Source organism: Phoxinus phoxinus, assembly GCF_949152265.1.
Source record: "Phoxinus phoxinus genome assembly, chromosome: 21".
Classification (NCBI taxonomy): domain Eukaryota; kingdom Metazoa; phylum Chordata; class Actinopteri; order Cypriniformes; family Leuciscidae; genus Phoxinus; species Phoxinus phoxinus.
In genome coordinates this window covers 6206615-6226928 of record NC_136896.1, presented here as the reverse complement: position 1 = coordinate 6226928, position 20314 = coordinate 6206615, and the positions used below count along the sequence as shown (strand labels likewise).

Sequence of the window (20314 nt, the reverse complement as noted above, 5' to 3'; positions counted from 1 at the left end):
TGGAAAAAAAAGAATACATATATTTATTGTCCCTTTACAGAAGAGAGCACCACACACATGACCAACACTGTATCAAGCCTTCCCTCAGGTATTTTTGAAACCATTTTTTGGGGGGAAAAGGCCACTGAAAAGTTGGACAATAGCCTTTGCTCTATGTACTGTAGGCATGTGAAATATATATATTTTTTTCTTTCTTTCTTTTTTTTTCCTTTACAGAAAAGGGCACCACACATATGACCGGATCAAGCCACCTCTCAGGTACCAGTTCAAGTCTTCCCTCAGGTATTTTTTTTTTCTTCAAATTTGGGCGGGAAAAAGGCCACTGAAAAGGTGGACGATCACTGTATGCATATATGAGTTGGCCGTTTAAATGAATAAAAGAAAATAAAAACACACTATTTATTTTCCCTTTACAGAAGAGAGCACCACACACATGACCACCACCAGTTCAAGTCTTCCCTCAGGTATATTTGAAAAAATTTTGGGCGGGAAAAAACCCACTGAAAAGGTGGACGATCACTGTTGCGCTCTGTAGGCATATCAGATTTGGCAAGTAAAATGGCAAAACATTTTTTTCCCTTTACAGAAGAGAGCACCACACACATGACCACCACCAGTTCAAGTCTTCCCTCAGGTATTTTTTTCAAATTTGGGCAGGAAAAGGCCACTGAAAAGGTGGACGATCACTGTATGCATATATGAGTTGGCAGTTTAAATGAATAAAAGAAAAGAAAAACACACTATTTATTTTCCCTTTACAGAAGAGAGCACCACACACATGACCACCACCAGTTCAAGTCTTCCCTCAGGTATAGTTGAAAAAATTTTGGGCGGGAAAAAACCCACTGAAAAGGTAGACGATCACTGTTGCGCTCTGTAGGCATATCAGAGTTGTCAAGTAAAATGGCAAAACATTTTTTTTCCCTTTACAGAAGAGAGCACCACACACATGACCACCACCAGTTCAAGTCTTCCCTCAGGTATTTTTTTTCAAATTTGGGCGGGAAAAAGGCCACTGAAAAGGTGGACCATCACTGTGTGCATATATGAGTTGGCAGTTTAAATGAAAAAAAGAAAAGAAAAACACACTATTTTTTTCCCTTTACAGAAGAGAGCACCACACACATGACCAGCACTGGAAGCCTTCACTCAGGTATTTTTTCAAATTTGGGCGGGAAAAGGCCACTGAAAAGGTGGACGATTACTTTTGCGCTCTGTAGGCATATCAAAGTTGACTTGAAATAATAAAAATAAAAAACTATTTTTATTTCCCCTTTGTAGAAAAGAGCACCACACACATGAACAGCTCTGAATCAAGCTTTCTCTCAGGTATTTTTGAAAAAAAAATTGAAGGGGGGAAAAAAGGTGGACAATCACTGTTGGCCTCTGTAGGCATATCAGAGTTGGTATGAAAAATAGCTACTGTAAATATAATTTTAATTTCCTTTCCTTTTTTTTTTTTTTTTTTTTTTTTACAGAAGAGAGCACCACACACATGACCACCACCAGTTCAAGTCTTCCCTCAGGTATTTTTTCAAATTTGGGCGGGAAAAAGGCCACTGATAAGGTGGACGATCACTGTATGCATATATGAGTTGGCAGTTGAAATGAAAAAACCAAAAAAAAAACACAATATTTATTTTCCCTTTACAGAAGAGAGCACCACACAAATGACCAGCACTGGAAGCCTTCTCTCAGGTATTAAAAAAAAAATAAAAAATGGGGAAAAGGGCCACTGAAAGGTGGACAGTCACTGTTTCGTTCTGTAGGCATATCAGACTTGACATGTAAAATAGCACAATATAAGTTTTACTTTCTCTTTCTTTACAGAAGAGGGCACCACACACATGACCACCACCAGTTCAAGTCTTCATTCAGGTATTTTTGAAACAATTTTGGGTGGAGGTGAAAGGCCAGTGAAAAGGTGGACGATCACTTTTGCGCTCTGTAGGCATGTCAGAGATGGCCTGTAAAATGGCAAAAACAACTTTTTTCTTTTTTTCCCTTTAAAGAAGAAAGCACCACACACACGACCGCCAACAGTTTAAATCTTCCCTCAGGTATATTTGAAACAATTTTGGGCAAGAAAAAGGCCACTGAAAAAAAGGTGGACAATCACTGTTAAGCTCTGCATGACAGAGATGACATTTAAAATAGCAAAATAAAAATGTTCCTCTTTTTTTCTTTTCTGTAAAGAAGAGAGCACCACACACATGACCACCACCAGTTCAAGTCTTCCCTCAGGTATTTTTTCAAATTTGGGCGGGAAAAAGGCCACTGAAAAGGTGGACGATCACTGTATGCATATATGAGTTGGCAGTTGAAATGAAAAAAATAAAAGAATAACACACTATTTATTTTCCCTTTACAGAAGAGAGCACCACACAAATGACCAGCACTGGAAGCCTTCTCTCAGGTATGTTTGGAAAAAAAATTGGGCAAAGGGGCCACTGAAAGGTGGACAGTCACAGTTTCGCTCTCTAGGCATATCAGAGTTGACGTAAAATAGCACAATATAATTGTTCCTTTTTTTTTCTTTACAGAAGAGAGCACCACACACATTACCACCACCAGTTCCAGTCTTCACTCAGGTATATTTAAAACAATTTTTGGAGGGGGGAAATGGCCACTGAAAAGGTGGACGATAGCTGTTGCTCTATGTACTGTAGGCATGTGAAATATAATTTTTCTTTCTTTCTTTCTTTTTTTTTCCTTTACAGAAAAGGGCACCACACATATGACCGGATCTAGCCACCTCTCAGGTACCAGTTCAAGTCTTCCCTCAGGTATTTTTTTTCTTCAAATTTGGGCGGGAAAAGGCCACTGAAAAGGTGGACGATCACTGTATGCATATATGAGTTGGCAGTTTAAATGAATAAAAGAAAATAAAAACACACTATTTATTTTCCCTTTACAGAAGAGAGCACCACACACATGACCACCACCAGTTCAAGTCTTGCCTCAGGTATTTTTTTCAAATTTGGGTGGGAAAAAGGCCACTGAAAAGGTGGACGATCACTGTATGCATATATGAGTTGGCAGTTTAAATGAAAAAAAGAAAAAAAAACACAATATTTATTTTCCCTTTACAGAAGAGAGCACCACACAAATGACCAGCACTGGAAGCCTTCTCTCAGGTATAAAAAAAAAAAAAAAAAAAAATGGGGAAAAGGGCCACTGAAAGGTGGACAGTCACTGTTTCGTTCTGTAGGCATATCAGACTTGACATGTAAAATAGCACAATATAAGTTTTACTTTCTCTTTCTCTACAGAAGAGGGAACCACACACATGACCACCACCAGTTCAAGTCTTCATTCAGGTATTTTTTAAACAATTTTGGGTGGAGGGGAAAGGCCAGTGAAAAGGTGGACTATCACTTTTGCGCTCTGTAGGCATGTCAGAGATGGCCTGTAAAATGGCAAAAACTAATTTTTTCTTTCTTTTTTTCCCTTTAAAGAAGAAAGCACCACACACATGACTACCACTGGATCAAGTCTTCCCTCAGGTATATTTTAAACAATTTTGGGAGGGGGGGAAAGGCCACTGATAAGGAAGACAACTACTTTTGCGCTCTGTAGGCATGTCAGAGTTGGCATGTAAACTGGCAAATACAACTTTAATTTTTTTTTTTTTTTTTTTTTTCCTTTACAGAAGAGAGCACAACACACATGACCGCCAACAGTTTAAATCTTCCCTCAGGTATATTTGAAACAATTTTGGGCAAGAAAAAGGCCACTGAAAAAAGGTGGACAATCACTGTTAAGCTCTACATGTCAGAGTTGACATGTAAAATAGCAAATTACAATTTTTCCTCTTTTTTTCTTTTCTGTAAAGAAGACAGCACCACACACATGACCACCACCAGTTCAAGTCTTCCCTCAGGTATTTTTTTCAAATTTGGGCAGGAAAAAGGCCACTCAAAAGGTGGTTGATCACTCTATGCATATATGAGTTGGCAGTTTAAATGAAAAAAAATAAAAGAATAGCACACTATTTATTTTCCCTTTACAGAAGAGAGCACCACACAAATGACCAGCACTGGAAGCCTTCACTCAGGTATTTTTTCAAATTTGGGTGGGAAAAGGCCACTGAAAAGGTGGACGATTACTTTTGCGCTCTGTAGGCATATCAAAGTTGACTTGAAATAATAAAAATAAAAGACTATTTTTATTTCCCCTTTGTAGAAAAGAGCACCACACACATGAACAGCACTGAATCAAGCTTTCTCTCAGGTATTTTTGAAAAAAAAATTGAAGGGGGGAAAAAGGTGGACAATCACTGTTGGCCTCTGTAGGCATATCAGAGTTGGTATGAAAAATAGCTACTGTAAATATCATTTTCCTTTCCTTTCCTTTTTTTTTTTTTTTTTTTTTTTTTACAGAAGAGAGCACCACACACATGACCACCACCAGTTCAAGTCTTCCCTCAGGTATTTTTTTCAAATTTGGGCGGGAAAAGGGCCACTGAAAAGGTGGACTATCACTGTGTGCATATATGAGTTGGCAGTTTAAATGAAAAAAAGAAAAGAAAAACACACTATTTATTTTCCCTTTTCAGAAGAGAGTACCACACAAATGACCAGCACTGGAAGCCTTCACTCAGGTATTTTTTCAAATTTGGGCGGGAAAAAGGCCACTGAAAAGGTGGACGATCACTGTATGCATATATATGAGTTGGCAGTTTAAATGAAAAAAAGAAAAGAATAACACACTATTTATTTTCCCTTTACAGAAGAGAGTACCACACAAATGACCAGCACTGGAAGCCTTCTCTCAGGTATTTTTGGGAAAAAAAACATGGGCAAAGGGGCCACTGAAAGGTGGACAGTCACAGTTTCGCTCTCTAGGCATATCAGAGTTGACGTAAAATAGCACAATATAATTGTTCCTTTTTTTTTCTTTACAGAAGAGAGCACCACACACATTACCACCACCAGTTCCAGTCTTCACTCAGGTATATTTAAAAAAAAATTTGGAGGGGGGAAATGGCCACTGAAAAGGTGGACAATCACTGTTGTCCACCTTTTCTGGAAATGTCTGTTGGCATTTCAGAGTAGTCATGTGAAATGGAAAAAAAAAATACATATATTTATTGTCCCTTTACAGAAGAGAGCACCACACACATGACCAACACTGTATCAAGCCTTCACTCAGGTATTTTTGAAACCATTTTTTTGGGGAAAAGGCCACTGAAAAGGTGGATGATAGCTGTTGCTCTATGTACTGTAGGCATGTGAAATATATATATTTTTTCTTTCTTTCTTTTTTGTTCCTTTACAGAAAAGGGCACCACACATATGACCGGCCACCTCTCAGGTACCAGTTCAAGTCTTCCCTCAGGTATTTTTTTTCTTCAAATTCGGGCGGGAAAAAGGCCACTGAAAAGGTGGACGATCACTGTATGCATATATGAGTTGGCAGTTTAAATGAATAAAAGAAAATAAAAACACACTATTTATTTTCCCTTTACAGAAGAGAACACCACACACATGACCACCACCAGTTCAAGTCTTCCCTCAGGTATATTTGAAAAAAATTTGGGCGGGAAAAAACCCACTGAAAAGGTGGACGATCACTGTTGCGCTCTGTAGGCATATCAGAGTTGGCAAGTAAAATGGCAAAACATTTTTTTTCCCTTTACAGAAGAGAGCACCACACACATGACCACCACCAGTTCAAGTCTTCCCTCAGGTATTTTTTTCAAATTTGGGCAGGAAAAGGCCACTGAAAAGGTGGACCATCACTGTGTGCATATATGAGTTGGCAGTTTAAATGAAAAAAAAGAAAAGAAAAACACACTATTTATTTTCCCTTTACAGAAGAGAGCACCACACACATGACCAGCACTGGAAGCCTTCTCTCAGGTATTTTTGGGAAAAAAAACATGGGCAAAAAGGCCACTGAAAGGTGGACAGTCACAGTTTCACTCCCTAGGCACATCAGAGTTGATGTAAAATAGCACAATATAATTGTTCCTTTTTTTTTTCTTTACAGAAGAGAGCACCACACACATGACCACCACCAGTTCAAGTCTTCCCTCAGGTATTTTTTTCAAATTCGGGCGGGAAAAAGGCCACTGAAAAGGTTGACGATCACTGTATGCATATATGAGTTGGCAGTTTAAATGAAAAAAAGAAAAGAAAAACACACTATTTATTTTCCCTTTACAGAAGAGAGCACCACACACATGACCAGCACTGGAAGCCTTCACTCAGGTATTTTTTCAAATTTGGGCGGGAAAAGGCCACTGAAAAGGTGGACGATTGCTTTTCCGCTCTGTAGGCATGTCAAAGTTGTTTTGAAATAATAAAAATAAAAAACTATTTTTATTTCCCCTTTGTAGAAAAGAGCACCACACACATGAACAGCACTGAATCAAGCTTTCTCTCAGGTATTTTTGAAAAAAAAAATGAAGGGGGGAAAAAGGTGGACAATCACTGTTGGCCTCTGTAGGCATATCAGAGTTGGTATGAAAAATAGCTACTGTAAATATAATTTTCCTTTCCTTTCCTTTTTTTTTTTTTTTTTTTTTTTTTTTACAGAAGAGAACACCACACACATGACCACCACCAGTTCAAGTCTTCCCTCAGGTATTTTTTCAAATTTGGGCGGGAAAAAGGCCACTGAAAAGGTGGACGATCACTTTTGCGCTCTGTAGGCATATCAGAATTGGCAAGTAAAATGGCAATACATTTTTTTTCCCTTTACAGAAGAGAGCACCACACACATGACCAGCACTGGATCAAGTCATCCCTCAGGTATATTTGAAAACATTTTTGGAGGGGGAAAAGGTGGACAATCACTGTTGCGCTCTGTAGGCATATCAGAGTTGGCATGAAATATAGCAAAATATAATTGTACTTTTTTTTTTTTTTTTTTTTTTTTACAGAAGAGAGCACCACACCCATGACAACCAACAGTTCTAATCTTTCCTCAGGTATTTTTGAAACAATTTTGGGTGAGGGGGAAAGATCCACTGAACATTTGGGCCATCACTTTGCGCTCTGTAGGCATATCAGATTTGACGTGAAATGAAAAAAATAAAATATATATTTATTTTCCCCTTTACAGAAGAGAGCACAAGACACATGACCACAACCAGTTCAAGTCTTCCCTCAGGTATTTTTTCAAATTTGGGCGGGAAAAAGGCCACTGATAAGGTGGACGATCACTGTATGCATATATGAGTTGGCAGTTGAAATGAAAAAAACAAAAAAAACCCACAATATTTATTTTCCCTTTACAGAAGAGAGCACCACACAAATGACCAGCACTGGAAGCCTTCTCTCAGGTATTAAAAAAAAAATAAAAAATGGGGAAAAGGGCCACTGAAAGGTGGACAGTCACTGTTTCGTTCTGTAGGCATATCAGACTTGACATGTAAAATAGCACAATATAAGTTTTACTTTCTCTTTCTTTACAGAAGAGGGCACCACACACATGACCACCACCAGTTCAAGTCTTCATTCAGGTATTTTTGAAACAATTTTGGGTGGAGGTGAAAGGCCAGTGAAAAGGTGGACGATCACTTTTGCGCTCTGTAGGCATGTCAGAGATGGCCTGTAAAATGGCAAAAACAACTTTTTTCTTTTTTTCCCTTTAAAGAAGAAAGCACCACACACATGACTACCACTGGCTCAAGTCTTCCCTCAGGTATTTTTTAAACAATTTTGGGTGGGGGGGAAAGGCCACTGATAAGGAAGACAACTACTTTTGCGCTCTGTAGGCATGTCAGAGTTGGCATGTAAACTGGCAAATACAACTTTTATTTTTTTAAATTTATTTTTCCCTTTACAGAAGAGAGCACAACACACATGACCGCCAACAGTTTAAATCTTCTCTCAGGTATATTTGAAACAATTTTGGGCAAGAAAAAGGCCACTGAAAAAAAGGTGGACAATCACTGTTAAGCTCTGCATGTCAGAGATGACATTTAAAATAGCAAAATAAAATTTTTCCTCTTTTTTTTCTTTTCTGTAAAGAAGACAGCACCACACACATGACCACCCCCAGTTCAAGTCTTCCCTCAGGTATTTTTTCAAATTTGGGCGGGAAAAGGCCACTGAAAAGGTGGACGATCACTGTATGCATATATGAGTTGGCAGTTTAAATGAAAAAAAGAAAATAATAACACAGTATTTATTTTCCCTTTACAGAAGAGAGCACCACACACATGACCAGCACTGGAAGCCTTCTCTCAGGTATGTTTGGAAAAAAAATTGGGCAAAGGGGCCACTGAAAGGTGGACAGTCACAGTTTCGCTCTCTAGGCCTATCAGAGTTGACGTAAAATAGCACAATATAATTGTTCCTTTTTTTTTCTTTACAGAAGAGAGCACCACACACATTACCACCTCCAGTTCCAGTCTTCACTCAGGTATATTTAAAACAATTTTTGGAGGGGGGAAATGGCCACTGAAAAGGTGGACGATAGCTGTTGCTCTATGTACGCATGTGAAATATATATTTTTTTTCTTTCTTTCTTTTTTTTTCCTTTACAGAAAAGGGCACCACACATATGACCGGATCAAGCCACCTCTCAGGTACCAGTTCAAGTCTTCCTTCAGGTATTTTTTTTCTTCAAATTTGGGTGGGAAAAAGGCCACTGATAAGGTGGACGATCACTGTATGCATATATGAGTTGGAAGTTTAAATGAATAAAAGAAAAGAAAAACACACTATTTATTTTCCCTTTACAGAAGAGAGCACCACACACATGACCACCACCAGTTCAAGTCTTCCCTCAGGTATAGTTGAAAAAATTTTGGGCGGGAAAAAACCCACTGAAAAGGTGGACGATCACTGTTGCTGTGAAATATATATATTTTTTTCTTTCTTTCTTTTTTTTTCCTTTACAGAAAAGGGCACCACACATATGACCGGATCAAGCCACCTCTCAGGTACCAGTTCAAGTCTTCCCTCAGGTATTTTTTTTTCTTCAAATTTGGGCGGGAAAAAGGCCACTGAAAAGGTGGACGATCACTGTATGCATATATGAGTTGGCAGTTTAAATGAATAAAAGAAAAGAAAAACACACTATTTATTTTCCCTTTACAGAAGAGAGCACCACACACATGACCACCACCAGTTCAAGTCTTCCCTCAGGTATTTTTTTTTCAAATTTGGGCGGGAAAAAGGCCACTGAAAAGGTTGACGATCACTGTATGCATATATGAGTTGGCAGTTTAAATGAAAAAAAGAAAAGAAAAACACACTATTTATTTTCCCTTTTCAGAAGAGAGCACCACAGAAATGACCAGCACTGGAAGCCTTCACTCAGGTATTTTTTCAAATTTGGGCGGGAAAAAGGCCACTGAAAAGGTGGACGATCACTGTATGCATATATGAGTTGGCAGTTTAAATGAAAAAAAGAAAAGAATAACACACTATTTATTTTCCCTTTACAGAAGAGAGCACCACACAAATGACCAGCACTGGAAGCCTTCTCTCAGGTATGTTTGGAAAAAAAATTGGGCAAAGGGGCCACTGAAAGGTGGACAGTCACAGTTTCGCTCTCTAGGCATATCAGAGTTGACGTAAAATAGCACAATATAATTGTTCCTTTTTTTTTCTTTACAGAAGAGAGCACCACACACATTACCACCACCAGTTCCAGTCTTCACTCAGGTATATTTAAAAAAAAAATTTGGAGGGGGGAAATGGCCACTGAAAAGGTGGACAATCACTGTTGCGCTCTGTAGGCATATCAGAATTGGCAAGTAAAATGGCACTACATTTTTTTTTCCCTTTACAGAAGAGAGCACCACACACATGACCAGCACTGGATCAAGTCATCCCTCAGGTATATTTGAAAACATTTTTGGAGGGGGAAAAGGTGGACAATCACTGTTGCGCTCTGTATGCATATCAGAGTTGGCATGAAATATAGCAAAATATAATTGTACTTTTTTTTTTTTTTTACAGAAGAGAGCACCACACCCATGACAACCAACAGTTCTAATCTTTCCTCAGGTATTTTTGAAACAATTTTGGGTGAGGGGGAAAGATCCACTGAACATTTGGGCCATCACTTTGCGCTCTGTAGGCATATCAGATTTGACGTGAAATGAAAAAAATAAAATATATATTTATTTTCCCCTTTACAGAAGAGAGCACAATACACATGACCACCACCAGTTCAAGTCTTCCCTCAGGTATTTTTTTCAAATTCGGGCGGGAAAAAGGCCACTGATAAGGTGGACGATCACTGTATGCATATATGAGTTGGCAGTTTAAATGAAAAAAAGAAAAGAATAACACACTATTTATTTTCCCTTTACAGAAGAGAGCACCACACAAATGACCAGCACTGGAAGCCTTCTCTCAGGTATTTTTTGAAAAAAAATTGGGCAAAGGGGCCACTCAAAGGTGGACAGTCACAGTTTCGCTCTTTAGGCATATCAGAGTTGACGTAAAATAGCACAATATAATTGTTCCTTTTTTTTTCTTTACAGAAGAGAGCACCACACACATTACCACCACCAGTTCCAGTCTTCACTCAGGTATATTTAAAACAATTTTTGGAGGGGGGAAATGGCCACTGAAAAGGTGGACAATCACTGTTGTGCTCTGTTGGCATTTCAGAGTAGTCATGTGAAATGGAAAAAAAAAAATACATATATTTATTGTCCCTTTACAGAAGAGAGCACCACACACATGACCAACACTGTATCAAGCCTTCCCTCAGGTATTTTTGAAACCATTTTTTGGGGGAAAAGGCCACTGAAAAGGTGGACGATAGCTGTTGCTCTATGTACTGTAGGCATGTGAAATATATATATTTTTTTTCCTTTACAGATAAGGGCACCACATATATGACCGGATCAAGCCACCTCTCAGGTATTTTTTAAACAATTTTGGATGGGAAAAATGCCACTGAAAAGGTGGACAATCACTGTTGCTCTATTTATATCAGAGTTGGCATGTAAAATGAAAAGAACACATTTTTTTTTCCATTTACAGAAGAGAGCACCACACACATGACCAGCACTGGATCAAGTCATCCCTCAGGTATATTTAAAAAAATAATAATTTGGGGTGGAAAGGCCACTACAAAAGGTGGACAGTCACTGTTGCGCTTTGTAGATGTATCAGAGTTGGCATGTAAAATGAAACAATAAAAAAAAATATTTTCCCTTTACAGAAGAGAGCACCACACACATGAACACCCCTGGATCAAACCTTCTCTCAGGTATTTGCATATACTCTTTGTAATGTAATGATTTTTCATTAGAGGTGGTTGCCTTCACAGACCTCTACTGAATAACTTTTTCACATCCCCATGGAGAAAATTAATAGGAAAAGTGGACAATCACTGTTGTGCTCTATAGTTATTGTTTTTTTTCTTTCCCTTTACAGAAGAGAGCACCACACACATGACCCGCACCAGGTCAAGTCTTCCCTCAGGTATTAAAAAAAAATAATAATTTGGGAAAAGGGGACACTGATGGATGATCACTGTTGTGCTCTGTAGACACTTTTATTTTTTCCCTTCACAGAAAAGGGCACCACACACATGACCACCAACGGATCAAGGATTCCATCAGGTATTTTTGAAAAAAAAATTCAGGGGTGCACTGAAAAGGTGGATGATCAATTTTTCCCTCTGTAAGCATATCAGAGTTGGCATGTAAAATGAAAAAATATATATATATATATTTTTTTCCCTTTACAAAAGAGAGCACCACACACATGACCACCACTAGATCAAGCCTTCTCTCAGGTATTTTTGAAACAATATTTTTTTTGGCTGGGAAAAGGCCACTGAAAAGTTGGACGATCACAGTTGCGCTCTGTAGACATGTCAGAGTTAGAATGTAAAATGGCGTAAATAAAATAAATCTTTTTTTTTTCTTTACAGAAAAGATCACCACACACATGACCACCATCAGATCAATTCTTCCCTCAGGTATTTTCATGTACTTTTTGTAATCTTATGATTTGTCTCAGAGGTGGATGGCTTGGTTTATAGCTCTATAGATCTTTTTCACATTCTTATGGAGACAGTGAATAGAAAAATACGTTCAGATCCAAGGCTGTGTAAAAAGTGGAAAATCCCTCTTCTGCTCTATAGCCATTGTTTTTTCTTTTCATTTATAGAAAAGAGCACCACACACATGACCACCACCAGATCAAGTCTTCCCTCAGGTATGTTCATATACTTTGTAATGTTTAAGTCCCCATAGACATATAAACAACATTAAACGCTTGATTTTCACCACAGAGGGACTTTAAAATTTTTCATTAGAAGTGGTTGGCTTCACTTAGAACTCTAATGAAGAACTTTTTCAAATCTTCATGGAGACCATGAATAGGAAAGGTGGACAATCACTTGTGTGCTCTATAGTCATTGTTTAATCTTTCCCTTTACAGAAGCGAGCACCACCAGATCAGTTTTCCCCCCAGGTATTTTCATATACTCTATAAAATGTTTTGATTTTTCATTAGGGGCTACCCTTGGCTTCACTTATAACTCTACTGAAGAATTTTTTTTATATCCTCGTGGGGAAAATGAATTGGAAAAGTGGACAATTACTGTTGTGCTCTATAGGCATTGTTTTTCATCAGTCACTGTAATATCAACTTTATTTGTAAATAAAATCATATTTAAAAGGCAAATTCAAGGTGAAGAACTAAAGTAAATCACACATAATCACAGAGAGAAGTTGGCATGTAAAATGGCAAAAACATTAAAAAATATTTATAGAAGAGAGCACCACACACATGACCACCACTAGATCAAGGGTTCCCTAAGGTATTTTTGAAACCATTTTTTTTTTTTGAACCACTGAAAAGGTGGACGATCACAGCAGCGCTCTGTTGTCATATCAGAGTTATTAGCATGTAAAATGGCGTAAATAAAAAAATCTGTTTTAATTATATATTTTTTTCTTTAGATAAGAGAGCACCACAAGCACCATATCAATCCTTCTCTCATATATTTTCACATACTTTTTGTAATGTTATGACTGGCTTAAAATTCTATTGAAGATATTTTTCACACCCTCATGGAGACAATGAATAGGGGAAATTATTTTCAGAAACAAGGCTGCAAAAAAAGCACATGATCACTACCGGTATTGTGCTCAATAGGCATTTTATTTTCCCTTTACAGAAAAGAGCAACACACAAATGACCACCACCGGATCAAGCCATACCTCAGGTATTTTCTTATACTTTTTATAATGTTATGCTTTTCATTAGATGTGGTTGGCTTTTTCACATCCTCATGGAGACAATGAATAGGAAAAGTGGACAATCACTGTTGCTCTCAAAGTTACGTGATCAGAGGATATGGTGCGCTGTCGTTGTTTTTACTTTCACTTTCTCCGCTATCACCTCTCAGGGCGGTGTGATTGGCTGATAATGCTGTCTGCCATCATTTTGGCGTTGACACCTGAATGGACGTCCCTCTGATAAAAGGCAGACATCAACAGGAAATGGGGGGGAGAGGAAAAGGAGTATTTCGGTCCTGTCACGCTCTGTTGATGACATGTCTTTTTTTTGTAGAATAGTTTGCTCCTTGTGTGTATAAATTGTGCTTTGATCTAATTAGCTAAATATTTTTCTTATTTAAGAATTACATTATTTATTTTATTTATTTAAATTATTTAACCTGACATGTTTATTTCTGTTCCAAATATTCTATATGTTGCTTAAAAATAAAATATATTTTGTTTAATGTAAAAAAAATTGGGAAATATATATTTTGTTCACCCAGACATTTAAAAAAAACACGTTTTAGAGCTGTAATCGCAAGTGATTACATTGATACCGTAAAAAACGTGATATTTTTGGGGATTAGCATACCGTCAGGATCTCATACCAGCCCATGTAGATTATGTTTGTTTTTCTTTTCTTGTTGTGTTAGATCGTTTATTGGGAATGGGATGTAGTTGAAGTGTAGGCTTTGTTGTAGTACTGTTTTTGATTGAACTATGTGCTTTATTGTGAATAAATGGATCTCTCCCTTTTCTCTATTGAAACTACCTTTGCTCTTGTGTTCTTTTTTATTCAAACGTGGTAACTTTACTTATAGTAATCCAACAGGTAGCGATCCATACAAATAAGACACACAGTGTTCGTATTAACAAGACTGGCTAAAGAGTGCAGGATAATGTGACCTATATATATATAAACTCAAACAAGATTGTTAAACTAACACAGCTGACACGGATGAACAAATAACGACCTCGCGCTGTAACACAACGAAGACAGAGGGACAATAATAATAATTCGTTACATTTATATAGCGCTTTACATAGAAGGGGAAATCTCCTCAACCACCACCAATGTGCAGCATCCACTTGGATGATGTGACGGCGGCCATATTGCGCCAGAACGCCCACCACACACCAGGTTACTGGTGGAGAGGAGACACTGATGAAGCCAATCAGTATATGGGGATTATTAGGAGGCCATGATGGACAGAGGCCACTGGGCATATTTTGGCCAGGATGCTGGGGGTTACACCCCTACTATTTTTAGAAAGTCATCCTGGGATTTTTAATGACCACAGAGAGTCAGGACCTCGGTTTAACGTCTCATCCAGGGATGTATGGGGAGGGGTTCCGGAGGAGGGTGAGCATTTGGTGAAGGGCTGGTGATGGTAGGACGACTGGATAAATGGATGGTGATGGTGATGGTGGGACGACGAGACCCCAGTGGCAAAGATGGAAATAGTCCACTGGCACAGACCCAGAGCTCCCCAGTGCCGACAGCCCACGGGAGGAGCCAAGGAGGTGTAGTGACTGACAAAAGCCGAGGGACTACTGCAGGAGACGAGGCCGATGGATCCACATGCGCAGACGGAGGACCTAAGGAGCCGAGGGACATTGGTGGTGAAGGAGACCCAGGGGACGTCTCTGCAACGAGTTTCACAGGTGGAGCCAGAGAATCCAAGGACAGAGGCGACCCAGAATGGAGGAGGGAGCCCGCTACAGGCGTAGTGGAGAAGAGACAGAGCACAGCGGAGGGCCCGGATGTCCGTGGTGTAGGCAGAGCGACGACAGACCAAGGGGGAGCCGGTGGGACGAGAGAATTCGGTGGAGTCAGTTGGAAGAGGGTTCCTGGAGGAGCCGATGGTGGGAGGAGCCAGGGCGACGGCTTGGTTTACAACTCTATTGAATAACTTTTTCAGCATCCTATATTTTTTAGGTATTGTTTTTTCTTTCCATTTACAGAGGAAAGCACCACACACGTGACCACCACCAGATCAAGCCTGCCCTCATGTACACTCTTAGAAGAAAAGGTTCTATATAGAAGTTAGAACCTTAAAAGGTTCTATAGGCGCTTCGTATTTGGAACCCCTAAAAGGTTCTATACAGAACCCTTTTTAAGGGTTCAATCAAAAGGGGTTCATTTAGGGGTTCATTCATTCATTTTGTTTTGTCAAATAATAGCCTAAAGAACCTTTGTGCCAAAAGGGTACTTTCTTGTCATTATATAACCTTTTTAGCATAAAAGGTTATTTGGAGTTGAGTAAAGAACCCTATGGTTCTATATAGAACCCCAATGAACCCTTTTTTTCTAAGAGTGTAGAACCTTTTAGGGGTTCCAAATACGTAGCGCCTATAGAACCTTTTAAGGTTCTATATAGAACCTTTTCTTCTAAGAGTGTACTTGATACAATTTTGGAAAAAAAGGTCACACTTTTGGTAAGGGTCCAATTGACTTGTGCCTACGTATTAGGTTGGAATGGGGTAGGATTAAGGGATGCAGAATAAGGTCATGCAGAATAAGGCATTAATATGCACTAATAAACAGCCAATATCATAGATATATACATGCTAATAAGCAACTTAATAGTAAGAATTGGACCCTAAATGTGTTACCAAAAATCTTTATAGTTAGACCAGTGAAAACTAAAAAGTCTCAATGTTAAATATTTAATGTACATGTATATGTTATATATTAAAATCTTAGCGTTACATATTTTATAGCAATGATTACTATATTAAATAAAGGAATATGTTTATATACGCCCCAGTTATTGTCATAAATCCTGTGGTTCTCCTCTGTTTGTCAGACCGCTGTTCTGAGCTCAACTGCACTAAGGATGAACGCTGTGAAAAGAAACATGGTGTTTATGGCTGTTTCTGCAAGGAGAACCATCACAGATCTCAGCGTGGATCCTTTGGTTAGACTCATTCAGCATTTTAAATATACGTTCAGCAATGATTACATTTTTGCTTTTTTATCACAGCTGACATTCTCTTGAATATTTTTCTCTCTCAGATTTCATTGAAACCTGTGAAAGCAGCTCTGGCTCCATGTCTCTGTCTCGCTGTCAGCTTTTTGAGGCTGGTTTTCCTTCTGACATCTTACACCTCAATGACCCCAACTGCAGAGGAACAGTCCGGAATGGCAGAGTGGAGTTCTATTTCGACAACAATGACCACATCTGTGGTACAAGTCTTGTGGTAGGTATCATTGCATGCTCAAATGATCAAAAGAACAACAAATCCTTTTTTTACAATTCGTTTATAATTCTTTAAAAAGTCCCTTAATATACAAATGTTCCTACATGTGCCTACAGGCCAATGGCACCCACTTCATCTATGAGAACGTTATTGTGGGAGAGCCAGACACAGCTGGTCATCTCATCAGCAGGAAGAGAATTCTGAAGCTTCCTTTCAGCTGTGTGTACTTACAAACCCAAACACTCTCCATGGACATCAACCCTCTGGAGAGGTGGGATGCACTAAATTCCGCCGACTTACTGATTAACTATTAAAATATAAATTATCTTTATTAGCCTTATTTGTAGTTGACACATCTTGTGTAAAATTATTTCAACAGCATTGTGCACAGGAACATTCCTGCTGGTCAAGGGACATATCGGGTCAGGGTAATTCCCTATCCCTTCACTGGTACTGTGAACGCGGAGCTGGACAGCCGTATTTTTGTGGAAGTTCGTGTTGATGGAGTTGACAGCCGTCAGTTTGCCTCAGTGATTGACACATGTTGGGCTACACCTGTGAATGATCCTCATTACTCTCTCCGCTGGGACCTCATCGTTGGCATGCAAGTGGTTTTTTGATCATTTAACTTTCTTAGCACTTATGATTTGTATTTTGCCAGAATAATGCCATTCATTACTCTTACAAATACTTGGGATCTAAAAATAAAATAAAACAAAAAAACAATGAAATTTGTACTATTTACTTACCCTCTTGTCATTCCAAACCTTATCAAACCTAGCCATTTTTTTCTTATCTTTTTAATATTGTTATTATACTGTCCAATAATCCTCAGGTGTCCCAATCCAGAGGACAAAACAGTGGACGTGCTGCAGAATGGTGTTTCCACATCCAGTCGTTTCTCCTTTGAGATGTTTATCTTCACTGCAAACTCCACAAAGGTTTACCTGCACTGCGCTATTCACCTTTGCCTTCAGACAGACAATCACTGCTCAGTGGTGAGTTTACAAATTCAGAAAGTATTTTCAGATTTTACTTACGGACATGGATATAGTTGTTGGTATGTGTAAATCTATCAAGTTTATTTGAGTAAAAGGTAAATACACAGAAAAGCATACATTTGAGCTCCAGTCAATGGAGAAAAATGGCAATTGTGTAAAGCAGTTACAACATCTACCAGTAGAGGGCCTTATGGGGCCATGCTAACCAGCAAAACCTTGACCCCTTGGTTGACACAACTTGGTTATCTTTTCATCTGTATTTTAGCACTGTGACTCTGAACACCACCATAGAGAGGGCAGATCTGTGGACTTCCATGACAGTGCTTCCATATCTTTGGGTCCATTGATGTGGTCTGACAATAACAAAGGTGACTTATAAAACAAGAAAAAAAAATATATTGTTCATATTTGAATATCAAATGAGCAAGAGTGCTGTTAGTTCTGCACTGGTCTGGAACACATGGATGCAGAGGAATGATACAAACAGTAAAACATCTCTCAGTGCTGTTAACTGAAACATCGGCACTCTTAAACCACTGCTTGCCCACTCAACTGACTGCTGTGTATTCTCTGTTCACAGATACACAGGTGCCACGCCAAGTGCAAGTGTCCAAGGCTCCATGGCTGTGTGCTTCTCTGACTATATCACTTATATCTCTGTGTGTTCTGATATGCTTTTAGAATATGTTCACTAAGAATCACCATAATTGTATCTAATCTACTAGTCTAGTCTTATCTCTTTTTCAATTAATGAGATACTGCTGATAGACTAATAATCTGACAGACTAATCATTTTATAAATCAAATCATTTTATAAATCAAGTCTAATTACTATTGTTTGAATAAAGTATATAATAATGTCTATACTAGTCTAGTCTTATCTCTTTTTCAATTAATGAGATACTGCTGATAGACTAATAATCTGACAGAATAATCATTTTATAAATCAAATAATTGTATAAATCGAGTCTAATTACTATGGTTTGAATAAAGTATAATAATGAGATAAACTGATTGTCCATGTATCTTGCTCTTTGGTTTTAGTTACATATTTGTTATTTACTGTGTGTGTGTGTGTGTGTGTGTGGTGTATGGGGGGGTACGTTTAATGTTTTTTTTTTGTAAATGTAAAAATACAGAAAGTTTTCTGTGATGGATATGGTTTAGGGTTAGATATTGGGTTAGGGGATATACTATTAAGTTTGTAGAGTATAAAAATCATAATGTCAAGTCACATTTATTTATATAGTGCTTTTACAATACAGATTGTTTCAAAGCAGTTTTACAGAGATTATGTCTTTAAAAAGTCCTCATAAATCGTGAAAACCCATTTTGTGTGTGTGCGTGCGTGCGTGCGTGCATGTGTGTGTATGTGTGTGTGTACACATTTGACATACAGTCTTTAAGCATATGGGATCCTCATATTTGCATCTTGTTTTAAAGTTTAGGTTGACGTCAATCAACAGAATATTTACACAGAAATTGTAAACGCCACAAGTTGTTTTGCAGCATTTCTGCAGCAGTCATACTTAATGACAGAAACATATTGTTCTTTTCTTGCATAAATGTTACTTCTGTAAATAACTTGAAGTTTGACTAGTTTTTCTTCATTTTTAACTGATACAAACATGATTTCACCACAGATTTCTTGTATATTTGTACTTTTATGCCCCCCCCCAAAAAAAAAATAAAAAAAAATATATATATTAATTCATCATGCCGCATAAATAATTCATAATTTTGCACACTTATTTGTTAAAGGTACACTGTAACTTTTGTCAAACATGCACTTTGCATCGTTTTGGTTGTGCTTCGTTCTGCGTTCTGCGGATGAATATGGTTATCTGCTGCAACCATAATCAAATGACCCTTCACAATACATAATGTTTTACAGTGAACTCAGATAGCTATGGAAATTGATCTGTTCAATACAATTCCTTACTCACATTTTGAGTAATAAAAACACCATCTCCACGTCGCTTTTACAACATTTTAAATCCCTCAGTTCTGGCCATCTCCGAAAAGCCAAGCTAATGTTGATTCTTGTTTTATTACCAGATCTGTCGCGTTCTCTTTTTGCCAGCAGACTCTCCTCTGAGTTGTGATCAGCCTATGCCACTGCCACACCATTACATGTAAAAGTAGCTGGAGCAACTTTTCTCTTTATGGATATTTGTGTTGCCTTGGCTTTTGGCTTGCTTAGTTGGAGACATTTAATATTCACCAATATTATTGATCTGCCTTACTTAAGGTGGATGATGATGAAATTTTCCCAGAGAAACAAATTTTGTTGTATTACTTTGCATGTTATGATTATCACTGTGAAGCTGCTGTATACAATCTGTATTGTATAAGCGCTCTATAAATAAAGGTGACTTGACTTGACTTGATATGACGAAACACGGCGAGTGATATGCAATTTCCCGCGAAAAACATGCCCTCATTTCTGAAATATAAACACTTATAATAGGCTTACCATAGTGAATCTGGGTAAGTTCAATTAATACATGTAAATGTAAGGCAGCAAAAGTGTGCTTGCCATTCAAAGTGTCAACATGCTAAAAACTTGTTTCTATGAGGGAAAACAGGACTGAACAAACAAAACATGGTATTTTGACTTTAAAATGTCATCTAAAGGCATTTGAAAGGTCATCTAAATTTAGTAATCAGTTGATGAAAATTTGTTCATCTTAGACTGAAGAATTTGTCAAAACAGCAGCACACATCATGAAAAAGACATACCATAGATCTCCTCACACGACAGTAATGAAAAACTGGTTTAACTGTGAAATAACTCCTAGGTCCGCCTATTTTAGAATTATAAGTATCGGAAACTTGCAGTTCAGCATCGTGTTCTGTTTGAACTGCCGAAGAGACAACTTCTGCAGCCACA

At 38.1% G+C, this 20314-nt stretch overlaps 2 protein-coding genes and 2 long non-coding RNA genes across 6 annotated transcripts; all 4 read left to right on the top strand.

Moving 5' to 3' along the window:
• Nucleotides 1-9750: 9750 nt before the first annotated feature.
• LOC306989470 lies at nucleotides 9751-10153 on the top strand. The gene is made up of 3 exons (XR_013795643.1): nucleotides 9751-9801; nucleotides 9924-9971; nucleotides 10106-10153. It is a non-coding gene; the product is annotated as an uncharacterized lncRNA (long non-coding RNA).
• Nucleotides 10154-10793: 640 nt separating this feature from the next.
• On the top strand, nucleotides 10794-11190 carry LOC306989469. The gene is made up of 3 exons (XR_013795642.1): nucleotides 10794-10838; nucleotides 10962-11009; nucleotides 11143-11190. It is a non-coding gene; the product is annotated as an uncharacterized lncRNA (long non-coding RNA).
• A 170-nt stretch (nucleotides 11191-11360) lies between these two features.
• LOC306989468 (uncharacterized protein) lies at nucleotides 11361-13980 on the top strand. Of its 3 annotated transcripts, XM_079595228.1 has the most exons (6): nucleotides 11361-11405; nucleotides 11498-11545; nucleotides 11860-11907; nucleotides 12099-12146; nucleotides 13114-13161; nucleotides 13345-13980. In XM_079595228.1, exons 1-6 carry the CDS (start codon nucleotides 11375-11377, stop codon nucleotides 13413-13415), a joined length of 294 nt encoding a protein of 97 aa, XP_079451354.1. In that variant the 5' UTR covers nucleotides 11361-11374; the 3' UTR covers nucleotides 13416-13980. The 3 variants fall into 3 exon arrangements, 2 of the variants coding, with proteins under 2 accessions (XP_079451354.1, XP_079451355.1); XM_079595229.1 differs by lacking the exons at nucleotides 11361-11405; nucleotides 11498-11545 and adding an exon at nucleotides 11666-11721; XR_013795641.1 differs by lacking the exons at nucleotides 11361-11405; nucleotides 11498-11545; nucleotides 13114-13161; nucleotides 13345-13980 and adding exons at nucleotides 11660-11721; nucleotides 12372-13087.
• Nucleotides 13981-14604: 624 nt separating this feature from the next.
• Nucleotides 14605-18364, top strand: LOC306989055 (pancreatic secretory granule membrane major glycoprotein GP2-like; the record flags this gene model as incomplete). The annotated part of the gene is made up of 9 exons (XM_079594374.1): nucleotides 14605-15082; nucleotides 15182-15229; nucleotides 16027-16137; nucleotides 16236-16420; nucleotides 16537-16691; nucleotides 16800-17024; nucleotides 17256-17418; nucleotides 17687-17789; nucleotides 18002-18364. 9 exons carry the CDS (start codon nucleotides 14605-14607, stop codon nucleotides 18100-18102), a joined length of 1569 nt encoding a protein of 522 aa, XP_079450500.1. The 3' UTR covers nucleotides 18103-18364.
• Nucleotides 18365-20314: the final 1950 nt, after the last annotated feature.

Bases quoted from the DNA above. Each gene is read 5' to 3' on its own strand.
- LOC306989468 (XM_079595228.1), top strand. From the start codon at position 11,375: ATGACCCGCACCAGGTCAAGTCTTCCCTCAG. The intron at 11,546-11,859 runs GTATTTTTGAAA...TTTTCTTTACAG, and splicing joins CGGATCAAGGATTCCATCAG to AAAAGATCACCACACACATG. The intron at 13,162-13,344 runs GTATTTTCTTAT...ATCACCTCTCAG, and splicing joins CGGATCAAGCCATACCTCAG to GGCGGTGTGATTGGCTGATA.